Source organism: Arvicanthis niloticus, chromosome 14 (genome assembly GCF_011762505.2).
Source record: "Arvicanthis niloticus isolate mArvNil1 chromosome 14, mArvNil1.pat.X, whole genome shotgun sequence".
NCBI classification, from domain to species: domain Eukaryota; kingdom Metazoa; phylum Chordata; class Mammalia; order Rodentia; family Muridae; genus Arvicanthis; species Arvicanthis niloticus.
This window is the reverse complement of record NC_047671.1, coordinates 34,976,886-34,994,840: the sequence shown is the minus strand read 5'-3', so window position 1 is coordinate 34,994,840 and position 17,955 is coordinate 34,976,886. Positions and strand designations below refer to the sequence as shown.

Sequence of the window (17,955 nt, the reverse complement as noted above, 5' to 3'; positions counted from 1 at the left end):
GCGTTGGAAGCTCTGGGTGCTTGTAAGAAACGGTGTACGCTTACATACTCTCCTCCCCCCCTTTGGCCTACACTGTGCCTCAGAAGACCACCCATTGCTCCAAAACAGTTCTGGTCTTTCAGCGGCAAAGTGGTCATTTAGTTTAACACATTCATTTGCCGGGCGCTGTGTTTATATTAAGGGAAGGCAAACCCGGAGATGAAATGTTACAAGGATGAAGTACAAAGTAGACTCAATTTTTCTCAACTTAGGAGATGTCAGTGATTTATAACTCGGTTCCAATTTTGATTTTTCTTTTTTTTTATGCAGCAGTGGAAAGAATTAATAAAATGCACAGCTCTGAGAGATGCCAAGGCAGGAAGGGCAGTGGACTGCAAGAGTGGCTGGAGTTTTTGTCAGATATTCATAGAATGTTGGGGAAAAAAACATTCTGCTTAGCTAGCAGTGCCCTCGTGAGACAGAATGGCAGTAAGTAAGGAAAATAACAAGATAAATGAAATTTTTGCAGCTGCAAGTAAAATATTGAGAATCTGCACTTTTTTATTGATCTTTATGATCCTATTGCCACTTTGTGGTGACAAAATATGTTGACAAGTGCGTATCTCACCGCCATGAAAAATGTGGGGAAGGATTCTCCTTATGTCTGCAGTGTTCTACAAGAAACAAATTACACTGTTGCAGCCAATTCCTTACAGAAAGGCAACATTTAAGGCCCACCAACCCTAAACACTTTTATCTGGAACTTGAGGCTAATGTTTGTAACAATCCTTCATTGAGGAAACCAGTCTTGGCACCTCATTCTTTTAAAAATCTGTAGATTTTTCTTAATGGCACCAAAGCTGCTACTGTAAAAGATGTTTATTCTGTGGCACCCTCTCTCCATCATCCAGGGTGTAATCTTTCAGCCAGTGTAAAGCTAAAGTGCTCCTCTTGTATTTATTGAATTTCCATCCGTTTCATACAAGAGAGCTTTTCTCTTCTCCTGCATCACACTTTGGGCGGGGATGCGGGGAGCAGATAGGAGGGATTTTTGATCCCTTCGTCCTTCTAACACCAAAGCTGCTCCATTTTATTATGAATTTGGGAACTCCCAATGTCAAGGTGCCAGGATACACTTAGTGCTTTTTCTTCAGATAAGAAATCAATAGTATTAATTGACATCTGAGATTGGGGCAGCACTCACTGGCTCTGCAGTTTGAGAGGCAGTTTGCCACCAGGAAGAATTTTCTCATTAGTGTGAGATGGAATTTTTTTTTTTTTTTAATGAACTTTTCCTTTCCTGATGTCTTCTGGGCCAGATTTCTGTCTCTTCAAGACCCTCTATGGAAGGCATTGTGGAAATAAAGTGTATATTGTTTATCATGCTGAGTGATAGGCTCTCCTTGATTGCCGGGCATACCACGATGGGCGTAGATTTGTTATAAACAGTTTAGGTAGAGCTGGGCAGAATGTTTTGGGGGTAATAAAAATGTGTTGGGACATATGAGAATTTCTCCTCACTAAGTTGGGTTTTCTTTTGTTTTAAATAGGTCGAATATATTCTACCGAGCCTGTATAGATATTCCCAGGGGCACCGAGCTTCTGGTGTGGTACAATGACAGCTATACGTCTTTCTTTGGGATCCCTTTACAATGCATTGCCCAGGATGAAAACTGTAAGAATCTACTTTAGTTCTGAATACACACACACACACACACACACACGATACCTTTTTAAGAATGCTTTTTAAAACTTCTAAAATATGGTTTGCAAACATGCATGGACCATCCTACCACTGTCTCCTTTCCTGGCCAACTCTTTGCCTAGTCACAGTTTCAAAGCCTTTGCCAAAATTTTAAAGAATTGCTGAGAAAAACAAAATGTGAAGTCAGCTGGTCTCCACTAAGCACCTACTATGCGTCTCCCTCCATGCCTGTCACTTTAAGAGGGAAAATGGCAGAGTTTTTGCTCTGAAGGGAGGCAGTCTTGAAGCCATCCTCTAAAAAATAACAAAGAAACAGCATTGTTCAATCAAGATGATCGCCTCTGCAGCTGAGTGTGAATTAGAATGGTCATTAGAATAATAGGACTAAAAACTATAAGTTTTTATATGACTGTGGAACTCATATCCTAAATTTTACTATTTGAAACTATGTATAGAACCATAAAGTTTTCTTCTATTGTTGGCATCCTGCCAACCATTACCTTTAAAACAATATTTAGGCTGATGTGAACTTGCAGAAACTTCTATCTGAACTTACTTCAGGTTGTTATTGACGCTTGGGAAACGGTTAAGGTGATAGACATATTTGGGACAGGTTTAGACAATCCCAGTCTGCAGTGGGGAGAACACTTGCTTCAGCGATGCTGTATTTTCCTGTCTCCAAACTGACTCACCTGTGAAATGATAATTTGGTATGCTGCAAGAAAGGAACAGAGACAAAAGATGGGTTTGTCAATGGGTGGAGAGCTTTGACTTGGAAGAAGCTGGCTCTCTCTCTCTCTCTCTCTCTCTCTCTCTCTCTCTCTCTCTCCATCTGTCTCCCCCCCCACCCCACCCCCCATGGACTCATTGCACAAATGCCCCAGTACTGCTTGCCACATGCTGATCTGTTCCTTGTTGTTTTTAATTCCTTTGTAAAAAAGAAAATCCTTAAAAAAACACACTGCTATCAACCTTTCTATTTTACTCTAATTTGAACCAAGCTCAAAAGAAGACATGGATCTGGGCCTTCTCCTTACTTGCTGTTTATCCTGGAAAGTGTCCTTTCTGCTCTGATACCCTTGTTAGAGGAAGTATCTGTTTTCAATGAGGGCAATCTCTGTGCTGAAGATGGATGTGTAGTTAGATGTGTAGATGGATGGAGTTACTGCAGACACAAATGTAGAGGCCACTATGTTCTCTCTTCCCCAGGATGGTACCACATCCGCCTCCCTCACAACATGAACTAGAAGAATATCTTGCCTACCGGCATGAGCTTTCTGAGTCCCAGAACCCTGACACAAACTCAGCTCTTAATGTGTGGAGTTTGAGCCAAAAGGGTTTTGGAAATTGTCTTACTTAGGGTTTCTATTGCTGTGAAGAGACACCATGACCAAGGCAACTCTTATAAGGACAACATTTAATTGGGGCTGACATACAGGTTCAGAGAGGTTCAGTCCATTATCATCAAGGTGGGAACATGGCAGCATCCAGGCAGGCATGGTGCAAGAGGAGCTAAGAATTCTACATCTTCATCTGAAGACTGCTAACAGAATACTGACTTCCAGGCAGTTAGGATGAGGGTCTTAAAGCTCACACCCACAATGACACACCTACTCCAACAGGGCCACACCTTCTAATAGTGCCATCCCTTGGGCCAAGCATATACAAACCATCACAGAAGTCCTGTGAGCTTCCTTGTTTCTTTCTTGAATACAACCTGCTCCAGACTCTGTAGATGCTGTGTGTGCTATGTGTTGTGGAATGTGTAGGTGTAAGCACATGAAGGGATAGGGTTCTGAATTACAGCTCATAGTTCAAACAGACATTTAATTCTTATTTATTGATCACCTACTACGGGCCAGCATCTTTGCTAGGTACCACAAATACAGAAGGAAGGAAACAGTCAAGAGATCCTACACTCATGGAACTTATGTCTAGGGACAGGGTACTGTAAATATGTAATTAAATGTTGGTCAGGCGGTGATATGTTGTGGAGTTACTAAAGCAGGAAAAGGGCAGGTGTGCTGGGAGCTTGGGACTACAGATTCAGCAAATGACCTGAAGTAGTCCTCACTAGCAAGCTGGCCTTTGACCAAAGATTTAAGGCAGCGAGGGAATGGGATGCATGCTACTCTAGACAAGAGTATTGCAGGCAGTTGAACTACATGCCACACAGTGGAAATGCCCCTTGCATCTGGAAGAGCATCCCAGAAGTCAGCCTGGGTAGAGTGATTGATAGGCAGAATATAAGTCAGGTATAGGTGAATAGGGGACATGTTTCTCATTCCTGTGAGGACCCTGACTTTTACTTATGAACTTGATAAGGAGGCTGGCACAAAGTTTGGAGCAGTAGTGAGATGCTCCGACCAAAGCTGTAGTAGGATTACTCTGTTTTTTAAGTGTAGATTATAACATGAACAGTGAGGGAGAGCTCAGGGGCTCTTACAGAAGCCAAGGGAACAATGATGGTGGTTTGAACCAACATGGAAGTGGTGGAGGTGATGAGAAGTAATTGAACACTAGGTATATTTTAAAAGTAAGACGAACAACATCATCTGACATTCTAGGTACAGAGTAAAATGTGTCAAGGATGAGTTTGGATCTTCTAGATGAAGGCGTGACTATTTCCTGAGTTTAGAAGTAGAAATGCAAAGTGTAGGGTGGCCACGTAGGAGCTGCCATGCCTACTTGTATCTCTGGAGTAGAAGTCATTTATTCATGCATTGCTTTCACTTCACAAGGCTGTTAACATGTGTGTGTGTGGGGGGGGGGGGTTGGCTGGTGTTGGAGGCAGGGCATTATGCTATCCATTTGCCCTTCACAGCCACCTGGAAGGGCTTCTGAGTCTCCCAAGTGGTGTTCAGATTCAGCGCCATGGTGCCACTAGAATATGCTTGCTGGAAGAGCATGCAACCGGTTTGCTTTCGGCCCCCTCTCCAGTTCCAGCTGTGTGGAGCATTCTAGAGGATGCTGACTAGAGGATTAAATGAATTCTGTCAGGGTTCATTACACTGTTGTACCCCTGAAGTCCACAGCAGTGTACAGTTTGTGGCTTCACTAAGAAAACTAAGTTACCCCTTTTGGGTTTAGTTTGGAGTTCTCAGTAAGGATTGAGGGAAATTCAAAGGAATTTAAGCCATCATTTAACAGTCTTACCGGTGACAAAGCCTCTTTCCACTGAGGGTGTTAAGGGAATTTTATTTCACTTCCTGTCTCAATGTCATATATCTGTCATGTGACTGGCCACCCAAGAAACCAGCACAAGGCTTCAGATAGTGAGGGGAGAAATATGATTTCAACTGTAATTCTGAGACAGAGTCTCATCCCATTTGATCCCAGGTGACTTGGGAATTGCTTGGTGATGAGTATTGCTTATTCTCTGCTAAGAAAATATTCACATGACTCAGGCATGCAGACATGCGAAGGGACATTACAGGGGACTTAACAGATAGCCTTCCTCACGCCGCGAGTAATTTAATTCATCTCCACGGGTCAGCAATGCTAAGATGATTTTTTTTTTTAACCCCACCTTGCTAGTCACAAAATAAATTAGGTTTCTAGAAGAAGCTTCTTGAGATCAAAGACTCGGTAATCAATTGCGCTTTCTTATAGTGCTGTGTATAAAGCACACAGTTACATGTGTTGAGCCCTGGAGATACCTCAGCGGGTAAAGGTACCACCAAGCCTGATAGAGCTCCATTCCATCCCAAGACATGCATGATGCCAGGAGAGAAGTTGAATTCTGAAAGTTGCCCTCTGATACCACACACACACACACACACACACACACTTATTTAAAGTAAAGGTACATGGATAAAAATAGGACCTTCCATCACAATTATGGAAAGAGATCAGCCAGATTTTCTTTTGTTAATGAAATTGATACTGGACAAAGATATTCAAGGAAAATGTGATTTTAGTTAGTGAATAGTACTTATTAAGCACTTTCAGTTATAAAAGTATCGTTTTCTTCCCATGGTTCTTTACAGAGTACATACTTCCCATTGATTGTGTGTGGTGGGAACTGGGGCTTAGTAAGGTCCCCACTCTGTCAGGATCATATAGCAGTGGCTACACGCTCTGCCCAGACTTGCCAGCAAAAGCCGCCTAGCCTCAAAGAGAAGACGGTGCTCCATACAAGCATCTGGGCTCTGGAAGCAATTCCTGCATTGTTTTCTTTTTAAAAACTCTAGTTAGAAATGTAATAGTGCTCCAAGAGAGAGAGCCCTTCCACGTACCGCGGGCCTTTCAAAGACCCTGAAGGAACACTTGTGTCGACAGATCACATCCGCAAGAAGGAGTGAGGTTGCCCCAAGCTTCCAGTGGGGGATTAGCTCCTGCAGAGTGTAAAGACCTGAGTGTGTTCATATTCTTTTCAGAGGAAATTAAAAAAAAAAAAAAAAAAAGCCTAGGAATAAATGTTAAACAAGTCTTCCCAGTGCTTGCTGTGTCTCAGTATATGAAGCTGAGGTGGCCGAATGTGAGACTTGACGGCCATGCAGGAGCTGCTCTGGATTAGACCCTGCCTCGAGGAGCCCTGCTCCTCTGGATTTTCAAAGAACAGCAAATAAAAAGGGCCACCTCTGTACAGGGCCTCTCACCCCCACCGTTCTACCCACAAGAGGAAACTGGATCCAGCCTAAGGAGCACCCTGCTCTACCCGTGAGCCATGTGACCTTTAGGATGCAGTGATAGCATTTACTCCAGCAGGAGTATCCTGTGTGGGCCAGTCCTCAAAGGGAGTGTTGTGATAGTGTGCAAAACCTCAGGCCCCAACTTGAGCTTCAGGGGACAGAAGGTTCATTAGTATACAACTCAAGCATAAACCTTAATGGAGGCACCTCTTGGGGTAACCACAGCAGAGACCCTGAGCTAGGTCAATCAAATATGTTAGGTCTAATATGGTCAAGAACAGCCAAAGGACCTCCTGCACACAGAGAGAGACTGGGATTGGACACCTTATGCGAGTCTGAATATAGGAAGGAACTATTCTGTCTCTGAGTATTGACTAGAAGAATGTTGACTCCAAGCCAAGGGTCAAGGAACTGTCCATCTCGAGACACTGTGGAGACAGTATACACCTCGCTATAGCTACAGAATGGTGTAGGTCTTGATTTTTATCCTATCTTCCAGACATAAAAATGCTGAATCAAGAACCTAATACAAAAATTGGCCTAGGGCTGGAGAGATGGCCCAGTGCCTTGTGAACATGAGGACCCGAGCTAGGTCTCTGGACCCCAACTAGAAAGCTGGTCATGGTAGGATACATTTATCATCTCAGAGCTGGGCAGGTAGAGAAAGTGGGCCCATGGAATCTGCTCGCTGACTCGGCAAGCTCCAGGGCAATGACTCTATCTGTGGAAAACCAAAAGACAAACAAGCAAACAAACTAACATAGCTGGTACCTGAGGAAGGATAGTCAAGTTGTTCTCTAGTTCAACTTGCATGTACATGCATGTGTTCTCTCTCTCTCTCTCTCTCTCTCTCTCTCTCTCTCTCTCTCTCTCTCTCTCCTTCTCCCTCTCACTCCTCCCTCTCTCCCTTTCCCTCTCTCCCTCTCCCTACCTCTCTTTCTCTCTCTCTTGCTCTCTCTCTCTCTTACCCTAGATGTTGAGAAACCAGGAGCATTCTAGAACAAGCAAAGAAGAAATGCCCACAGTGATACCCTTTTCATCTCTAACAAAGGTAGCAACCCACTGGAGTGTATTCTCTGAAAAGATTGACAAAGGAGGAGGGAAAGACTGAAAACAAGGTGTTGTGTTAGCTCTTGGAAGTATTGTGTACCACTCTAGAACATCTTGCTATATAACTTCATCACTCACTATCCTAGTTCTTGGACCTGTGGGAGGTGGGCATCTTGCAGATGCATTTGTCTTCAGCACCTACATCAGCGTAGGAGAACCACTGCACCCTTGACCATAGCCCACCTGAACTGTACCATAGTCCACATGCAGTTAGCAGTCTGTGGAGGCATACAGGCCTGGCTGCTTCTCACAGCAGGGTCACTCAGAAGACATTCCATCCCCAGAGCTAGTGAGTCTTCAGTTACCCCGTCCTACTTCACTCACCCTCTAACAGTGGTGGTCCTCAGAAGACTCCTCAGTAAACCTCTCCCCACAGAACTCCACACTTGACCTTAGCCTAAAGGCTGTAAGAAGGCCTCTCCAAGTCTCCCTTGCAGAGTCCATTTCCCAGGTACTCTTGGGTCTGTATTTTCTTTTTAGGGTGTGGAGAGCATCTGTATTTTCAATGTAGACTTCTGTGACTCACAGCCTCAACTATCCAGTGGTCTCCTCAGCATCTTTGCTTCCATCCCTCAGAGGAATCTCACCCCCAGCATATTGTGACTAAAGCCATTGTACTCATTCCCACAATCTGTCCCCCATCCCTGAGTTTAAGAGTGCTCACTTCCAGTCACCCAACCATGCTTTGTAGAAACCTTGCTGTGTCACCTGGGCCCTAATGTATGTACTTCTCATGTGTTCTCATCTCTCCTGCCACCATCCTGATCAGGGTTACAGAGTCCACTCAGGGCTTGCACCATGGGGCAGCCTTTTTGGTGCTATGACAGCCAGAATGGAGTCTTACATGTTTGCTTATTTTACTGTTTCAGTTGATCCACTTTTTTTATCAACAGATAGCTTGGGCTCCTAGATCAAAGTCCAGAAAGTGCTGTGGGCATACAAGTCTCCCGCCAAGAGATGATGAGGGCCGTTGACAAATTCTTAGCTATTCTTCCAGAAACATATTTTTGTCTCTTCTAACATCTAAGTATGCTGTCCCTTTCTTCCTTGCATTTTCAGATGTCTTCCACACAACCTTCTCTCATTTGCTCCCCTCCAACCCCTGTCCAAGAAAGCCTTAAATTATGAGTCGTCTTGCATCAGCTTTCCGAGTGACTAGGGTTATAATTATACAGCACTATGTATGGCCCCCTTTCCACTTTTTGCACAAGTCCAGCAGCAGACGGTACACACTGGTCAGCACAGATTGGTGATACACTGAAAGTAAACATCTAGTCTCCTTGAGCTCTGGGTCAAACTCTTTGTCATACAATGAGCCATTTGTTAAATAACCAGCTGTTTGGGCTGGAAAGATGGCTCAGCGGTTAAAGGCACTTGGCTGCTCTTCCAGAGGTCCTGAGTTCAGTTCCCAGCAACCACATGGTGGCTCACAACCATCTGTGATGGAAACCGATGCCCTCTTCTCGTATGTCTGAAGAGAGCGACAATGTACTCATACAAACACAAAATAAATTTCTTTTTTAAAAAGCAGCCCTTTGGTATGGAATGCTTTAACTAGGAGTCACACAGAATCTCCAGCTTATATGCTGATTAATTTCAGATAGGGTCTCAGTAGCTCCTGCTGTCCAAACTTGCTATGTAGCTAAGATGGCTTTGAACTTCTCCTTCCGCATTCACCTCCCAGCGCTGGAATTAGACATGAGCCACCACACCTAGTCTGACAGGGTGTTGAGGATTGACCATAGGGATTTATTTATGCTAAGCAAGCACTGTAAGACTGAACTACAGTCCTAGATACTGTGCTTTAATTAGAACCCAACTAGGTGTGGATTCTATGTCTGTAGAATATTATGTGTAGATATTATATAATATCTATTATATACCTGTAATCCTAGCACTCAAGGGGCAGAGGCAGGATGATTAGAAGTTCCAGGCCAACCAGGACTGTCTAATGAGACCCAACCTTAAACCCAAAGCGAAACCTAAACAAAGGAATTAGACTCTCCAGACTCAAAGATCTTTATCCTTGCTAAGCTGAACTTGGTGGACTACAGAGCCCTGTCCTTGGATGTGTTCACGGGCCTGCCAGTACCCCAGCTCACCTCCAGTCCCTGTACAGTTCCCGTAGGTGCATGGCTGCCTTTCTCCCCAGCCTCAGCTGAAGCCTGCCATCTGTCCCCTCCTGCCATATTGGCACATTTTCAGTTCCTTTAGTGCTCAGTTCTTTCCCTGTCACGGGACAAGGGCTTGTGCTTGTTCCCGTTGGTTTCCTCTCCCCCCTGCACTTGCTCATGTGTCCTTTCAGGGCTTAGATGCCAACTTCCCAGCATCCTTTCTTTCTTGCAGTCCTGCACTTAGTCACATCTAAAGTGAACATATGTTAGTGTTCAAACTTCCTGAAATTGGCAGAAATCTTGACAATGGACATCAACACCTTACAAGTATAATGATTCAGTTAATAGAAGTTAAGAATTGAAGCTGAGCCAATGCCTATAAGAAAAAAAAATACTAGCTTCATATCTGTGTAAATGTCACAGTGGGAGGGACAGTGAGATATCCTGTCCTCCTACATGCCCACCAGTCAGTAAATAGTAGATGCTCAGTAAATATTTTGCAGGTGGGGTAAAGTAAGACTTGATTTTGTGGGTCCTGAATCTCTGCCCTCAGTATTTAACTATCCAGATGTGATGAGCTAATGGTTTTCCTTGGCTCCATTTTTCCAGGCTTTGGATTTCACCCCCTTTCTCTTAATCTTGGTCTTCATAGACTGAGGAGACTATCTAACTCAGTGTCCCCAAATGCAGAAGCCATTTGTGATTCTGCTTATGTTATCTAGCTGTCCTCAGGCCTCCTCTGAATTGCCTCTTGGGTTTCCATGAGATAGTGTTTCTGGTCTATCTTGTTCCCTGTGTAGTTAGTGTTTTACATTGGTGTAGCCAGTGAGGCTGGCATTCGGGAGCATGTTTTCTGAAATGTTCTGCTTTCAAGACAAACATCTATACATCCAGGATTCTGTTATCCACAGAACAGATAGACTTTAAATATGATTGCTTTTGTGACACCTCCCTTCCTACTCTCTGTAAATCATTTGCTCAGCCTCATTTGATAAGACTGAATTATTTTGTAAACACAACGGAGGACTATACTTAGGACAAAATGGAGAGTGTGTTGTTACCTACAACTGGGAAGCTGTTTATATTTGTTTTACAGTCTCCAAAGAAAAAAAGTAATAAGTAGAGAATAATCTTATTTCAGTTATCATCTTTTGTACTACTCAAATGCTGTTTATTACTCTATATTCACACAGACCCATATATCTCTATTATACAGACTTTAGATATATAAATTTGATTTGTTTTTACTTACCATTGATAATTAAACTCACAGAAATTCATTGGCTCATGAATCCATTTCTTTCTATATAAAGATTGTGTGGCCTTAAAGATTTAAAACATTTAAAAAGCTTGGCCAGGTTCGCTGCTCTCCTGCTTGCTGACAACCCTGTCATTCTACAATCTTCCCATTCTGTTCTTTCTGAATACCTGGCTGGCAAGAGCTCACAGTTGCCTAAAGACTGGTGGTGTGCTTTGCAGTTTCTGGATTAGGGCTGAAAATGCTAAACATATAGGTTCTATCCCAACCTCTGCTAATGCTCCTGCTTTCACTTTTAATGACAAATGGCAAAGCATTTCCCATTATCTTTTAGAGTCTGCATGAGAAGTAACATGAAGAAAGATTTTTTTTTTAAGTCTTAAAATGTCTACAAACTTCATATTGATTATACAACTTTTACCTCAGAAAGCCAAATGATACATGACTTTTATTTATGAAATACAGACCATACATAATTTGAACATAGGCATACACACACACACACACACACACACACACACATCATGTATAGTTTGATATACATGACATACTCACCAAACTCTATACCACCTATAAAAGTGGCCTTTCTCTGTTTGAAACACAGCTAGTGAGCAGAGAAGTATAGATATGAATTAAACATGAAAATTTGTGGCACTCAGAAGGCTAGAGCTTGCAGCCTAGGCCTGCCCTTCACTATGTATCCTTAACTAATGATAAGCAAATTGCTGGGTCTTGCTGGGCTATTGTTTTGCCACTTGAAAGGAAGGTTGGCTTAGGTCAGTGATTCTCAGCTCTGACTTCAACTTCAGAAGCACTCGGAGGACTTTAAACAATATAGGCAGGCCCTTCTGAGAGACTCATTTGATTTTTTAAAATTCTCCTCTCTAAAGCTACTGCTGAGTAGCCAGTGAATGATGCTCCAGGGTCTTTGCTCCCTGGGATGAGATGAGCTATGCTTCAGTTGCTGTAGACAGGTCTGTTTCCCGGGTTAGATATGCTGACCATGTGACTCTGTAGAAGAACCTCAGGTAACACACCAGCACTCCTGTACCCAAGTGTGTGAGCCACCTGCCCCCTTCCAGAGCTTCCTGGTCCCCACACCTCACCTGCTCTCTTTTAGAGTTGTGGATGCTCCTGTCATGAATGGAGCTTGGCCGTGGTTGTGGTGAGGTACGAGAGAGCTCCCCGTGTGTTTCCTACCGTAGCTCTGAGCTGGTGGTCAAGAGCCGCATAAGTAGCTATAGCACGTGTGGCTTTGTTTCTTGCCATAACCAACCTTTTTGTGAATCATCATCTTCAAAATTCTGCGTATCTTTTGACAAGGTCTTTCACTCTTGTTTCTCTGGCTGGCCTGGAACTCGCTATGTAGATCAGACTGGCTTAGAACTCACAGCCATCTATCGTCTCTACTTTTCCCTCTGCCCCCAAAGTGCTGGGATCATAGGTGTATACCACTACTCAGCTTAATCTCTTTGACTCCTGAAATGACATATATATATATATATATATATATATATATATATATATATATATAACTTTTAGACCCACAGAATGACCAGTTAATCCTTGATAAATATTGTTAACACAGTAAGGTATTTTAAAAAGAAGCTGGGAGTGGTGTCTCACACTGGAAATCCTAGTACCCGAGAGGCCAAGGCAGATTTTGAGGCCAGCCTAGGCTACTGAGTAATACCCTGTCAAAAATAAAATAAAATAAAATAAAATTTAAAAAGAACAATAAACTTCAAGTATTTAAGCTTCTCCCATAAGGAAATCCTTCCTTAACTTCTATTTTACCACCCAGCAAGGACCATGTGCCCCATTTCAGTCTTGTCTCTTCCTACAACAAAAAGAATAGTGACTGCTTGTGGCCATCAGGCTCATGATGAACTCTTTGATATCACACCTTAGTTTCCTACCATGAGGCTGAAGGATGAGGAGACCGGGCCCCCATAGCTCCACTGCTATTGGGCATTCACCTCTTCCCTAATAGCCATTGACATACTTTCCTGAAACCCACTGATGCATGACTCAGTCCTTGGAGTGGTGGCTTCATGGTTTCCCAAGGACTATATATATCACGGGTTTGGCTGTTGCAGCTTTCCCTACAGACACAGTGCTAGGAAACACTGGAGCTAGGACCCAGGCCATCCCCATCACCATACAGGTGCCTAGTACTTTTAGAAGCATGGCTACCACTGTCCATATTTTACTGGAGAGGAAACAGGCACAAAGGGTTGAATAAGTTGCCTACGATCACTGTCATTAATGAAAACCAGTCAAGGCAGGAGCCTAGGCCTTCCTAATTTCAAAGCACCATCTCTATTGCTGCCCACTTCCTCTACCATCTGTCAGTCTCTCCCAAGCCTCTTCCCCCCCACCAAAATCTGATTGGTTTTATCCTCCTGTACTCAGAATCAGCCTGCACCTGTTACCTGGGCCTTGAATAATGTTAAACGTACATTTAAGGCACTCTGAGGCTTGTCTTTTCCCTCCCTTCCTCTCCAACATCATTCCCAAAGTGGCCAGCATCCCACATCTACTATGGCAGCCATCTCCCTTGCTGTTCACTAACCTGCCAGGTTTCTCCTGTCTTCAGGTATCTACCCTCCTCTTAGCTCTTCTGTCAGCTCCATGGTGAACACCTGGCCTGTTCTGGAAGGTCTTGGCTACCCTACCTAATTCAGTGGGATTCACCACTTCTACCCCACCTCCACTCTCCTATCTCTCTCATATCTGCAGGTCTCTAAGCAGCATGTGCTGTGAACTACCTTATGTTTCAGGCCATAATTGTGTGCATGTTGAAGGCAAACCACAGTCCTGAGCATATATTAGTTGCTTAATCCACTGCCATTAGATGGGTTATTAATTTGTGATAAGCCCAATTTTCCCCCTCAAATGATTTTATTATGCTAATTTGGGGGCCAGCAAACCACAGTTTTACATTTATTTGTTTGTTCATGGAGATGTCTTGAAGTGCATGTTATTGTGTTTGTTTAAGGGCTAGTGAAGCTGACCTTCTCGAACTCTGACTGTTCTAGTGAACGTCCCTTCCACGGTAATGGAAGCCATGTGCCGACAAGACGCCCTGCAGCCCTTCAACAAAAGCAGCAAGCTTTCTCCCTCCGGTCAGCAGCGCTCCGTGGTTTTCCCACAGACTCCCTGCAGCAGGAATTTTTCCCTATTGGATAAATCTGGGCCCATTGAGGCAGGATTTAACCAAATCAACGTGAAGAATCAGAGGGTCCTGGCGAGCCCAACCTCTACCAGCCAGCTGCACTCCGAGTTCAGCGACTGGCACCTCTGGAAGTGCGGCCAGTGCTTTAAGACTTTCACTCAGCGCATTCTCCTGCAGATGCATGTGTGCACACAGAACCCCGACAGGTGAGACCCAGGGCTTGCCTTCTGGAGCACCTTGGGGGAAAGCCGCTGCTGCCAAGGTGCTTGCCTGCGGGGTGGAAGGTGCCAGAGTTCTGTTAGGCGTCAGCTGTACCTCCATTGTTTGTGAAGGCTGCACAGAAAGGTTGCATCTGCGCTCGCTCGCTATCCAAACAGTTCCGTCCAACTTTAAAAGAGAGCAAAAGAGAAGGAACATTTATGAATATCAGGGGTGGAAAATGAGGTCAGGATAATCAGAATCCCCTCTGTCTTCCAAAGATAATATAGCTGGCTGCCGAGCGGCTGTCACAGCCGTTTCAGAGTTCACCTCCAGTGTGCCGTGGGTATGAACTTAATTAAGTACTAAGAGGTAATGAATTGGAATTTTTTGCTTAGTACTATTTTTCTTCGGAGCATGCAAAGCCATAAATCCTGCAAACCTGTCAAAAGGAAATACCCACTCGGCTAGTGATGTGGAGGAAAACAGATGCCACTTATTCAATAAACTAATATCCACACAGAAGAAAAATGTTGACTAGATACCTCAGAGTCAAAGTTGGTTTGAAAGTTTGTCAATACGGAATTTTATGGCCATGAACTGAGGATGAAATTTAGCTGAACAAGTGAATTAAAATTTCAGGTACTCTGACGAGTGGCCCAGTAGATATAATGGAACTATTATTTATGAATCAAAACTGGTTTATTTGACAGTCTTGAGAGCTGGGAGCACAAAAGACAAAGATCAAATTAATTCAATAAGAAGGCTCCTTGTGTCTTATCTCTCCTTCATGTCTTATGAGAACTTGATTAAAACCAAAATATCCAAGAAAAGCCTAGACAAAATATTCACTTTGAATATAAAAGTCAAAAATAATTTTTTTTTTTTTTTGGAGCTAGGATTGGACATTTGGAAGCAAGATTCCTGTTTTTGTTTTGTTTTGTTTTTTTTAATTTTGCCACTGATTAACCTTAATGAAGTAAGACATAAGACTCTTTGTCTCATGGTACAGACACTCAGGTCTCTCCTCTCAGCTCCGAGGCACACAGCAGCATGCTTAGGAAATCCACTTAAAGGGCAAGGGAGAGAGGTGTGGTGGGAGAGATGGGTACATTCTAATCTCAGTTTGGGGATATTTATACAGATCTGCATCTGGACACATTTTATTTGTGTCATTCTAAAAACTGCTTGCCTAGCCTCAAGCATTACTGTAACTAATCAATATGGAAACATTTCGGTTAGGGCTAAGGCAGCTGTGTTTAGGTGTGCAGCCACAGGCTGTGTTGTGGCAGTGAAATATAAAAAAAAAGTTGGAACATGATTTTCTTTTCCCCTGCAGAAAGGCTTTTCTTAAAAGTTTGCAGTTATGAGTGTGTGTGTCTTTCTTAGCTTACACATCATTTTAAGACACATTTAAAATCTTATAAAGACTGAGTTCAGACACATGGGTGTGTTATTTGAAAATTGTAGTCATAGTGACTAATCATGCAGAGTAAAATTAAAAATAGGTCACAGTTTCTGGATCTTTGAGTGTCATATGATTTCATGTTCAATAGCACAAAAGCAATGAAGATGTTTTATGGTAAGTGAACACTAAAACAGACTGGTCTGACCCAAGTTATACCCAGAAAATTCCATGTCATGGTTTAAGTCTCTTTAAAGTTTGTCCTGTAAAATACATACAGCACCACAAGTTAGTACATTTAATCTAAACAATTAGCTCACATGAGCAAAATACCTCCAAGGGAGATTGTTAAGGATAATGATGATTGTAGACAAATGTAGTATGATTGGTCAATCCCTCAGTAGTACGAGCCCCCTTCTGTACTAGATTCTGATAGGTTCAGGAGGTGAAGTAAATAGGTGTTTATCGCCAAAGATAATGATCAGGGTGAGGTCATATTACTTGGGGGGAGGGGGCTCTGATTCTTCCCTAAGCTTTGTTGGTGAAGACAGGAGAGGTAGTTGACATCACTCATTAATAAGTTGAAGAATCACTACTTGAAGAAAACCAGACTCTTTAAAGGCACATAATACAATACAATGTTTCTTAGTAACAGTGGCGAGACAGTTGAATTACATCATCAGTCTCAGCTTTTGAAGAAGAAATAGAGGGAGACGCCTCGTCACTTTGATCTATTAATTTTATTCTAGATGAATAATTTATTTTTACCTTATATGACTTGAAGAACTCTGTGTGAGAACATGGGATGAGCTCTTTCTAGCAGAGACTTTGGAGACAGGGAGCTACTCTCCAATATTCCTAACCACACAAGGGAAAAAAAGCTAAATAGGAGAACTCCATGCATGTGATGGGGACAGGACAGTCATTTGTGATGGTTGCTAAATTGGGAAATGTGCCTGTTCTATTTGTGGAAGCACAACTCTGCTAAAAATGATATATTCTTTGGCGACAAGCTTCATAGTTAGTGGGGTATTTGTGTTCTACGGTTTATGCCCATTCAACCATAGCCAGATGTCCCTCATACCTGTGTAGGGGTATAAAAATCTACAAATATAAAAATCCACGCTCAAATTCCTTACATAAAATGGGTTGAAGTTTGCAGATTACCTATGCAGACACTCCTGTATGCTTTAAATTATTTTTAAATCACTTATAAAATACCCCCAAAGAATTGTAAGTACCATGTGGATAATTTTTATTCTGTATTGTTTAGAACTACTGACAAGAAAGGTCTACACATGTTCTATGCATTACTTTAAAATTTTTTAATTAATTTTTTAGTAGTTTTCTATCTTTAATTGGTTGAATCTGTTGATTAGGGACCTACATATAAGGGGTTGGGGTAACTGAACAGTAACATAGTTTAACAGAAACCATTTCTCCTTTCATGGAAAACTGGTAGAAAAATCTCACTAGAAAGAGAGACCAGAGGACAAAGTCAGAAGGTAAATGGGTCCAAATTTGGAACAGACCCCTGAATCGAAAGTCCAAAAGATTTTTTTTCAGTCTACAGAGTATTTGGCTGTAAAACATCAGACATTTGAATTTTCATCAAGGAGAATGTATGTTCGATATCTGTGATCCTTTTCATGGGAGGTGCCATTCAGAAGTAAAAAGGAGAGATCTGTGGGTTCCCAGTGGTGTGACATCATTTTCATCTCTGACTTACGTACAGTGGATGCAGGAGAAAAATGAGTTTGATCTGGCAAAATAAGAATCAGAACAAAAGATAAACAGATCCATGGAGGTTCAAGAGCCAAGGATTACTCTCTCTGTCTCTGTGTCTCTCTCTCTCTCCCCCCAACCCTCAATTTTGTTTTGTTGATAATAAATCAACAGATCCTCAGATCTTCCTGTTCTCAGCCTACCTCTTCTCTGGGTGATCCAAAAAGAAGAAGTTGTTGGAATCTTGGCCAATCGGGATTCTGTTTACAGAGTTTATAAGCATTTCAGTTTCCATATAAACTTAATGCCTGAGCCAGGGCAACTTGAGTTACTTTGCCTGGGATCAGGAGGAGGTAAATATCTCCTTTCTCTTCTGTTTTTTATTTTGTTTTGGTTTTGTTGTTGGTTTGTTTTTGTTTTTTTTTTTTTTTTTTCTGCAGAAACATTCAGTAGGGTCCAGAGGAAGGGTACTCCAGGAATTGGTGAGCAAAGCTTTTGATCACAGTTGGTTATTTTCTGAATGTTTTCATTTTCATAGGAGATATATTTATAATATTTACCTTTACTTTATACCATTTTTCTTTTTCTTTCTCTCATTCCCCATCCTCATTTGTGCCACATGGGAGAAAGTCCGCCTTTAGCCCCTGAG

At 42.5% G+C, this 17,955-nt stretch overlaps 1 protein-coding gene across 3 annotated transcripts in view; it reads left to right on the top strand.

The window, feature by feature from the left end:
- The window catches only part of Prdm6 (PR/SET domain 6), a 104,364-nt gene that overhangs the window by 72,464 nt on the left and 13,945 nt on the right, over positions 1–17,955 (top strand). For all 3 annotated transcript variants that reach the window (XM_076912648.1, XM_076912649.1, XM_034518296.2), the window contains 2 exons: positions 1,530–1,654; positions 13,842–14,184. In XM_076912648.1, the coding sequence (XP_076768763.1) occupies positions 1,530–1,654; positions 13,842–14,184 (468 nt within the window). The remainder of the gene's footprint in view (positions 1–1,529; positions 1,655–13,841; positions 14,185–17,955) is intronic.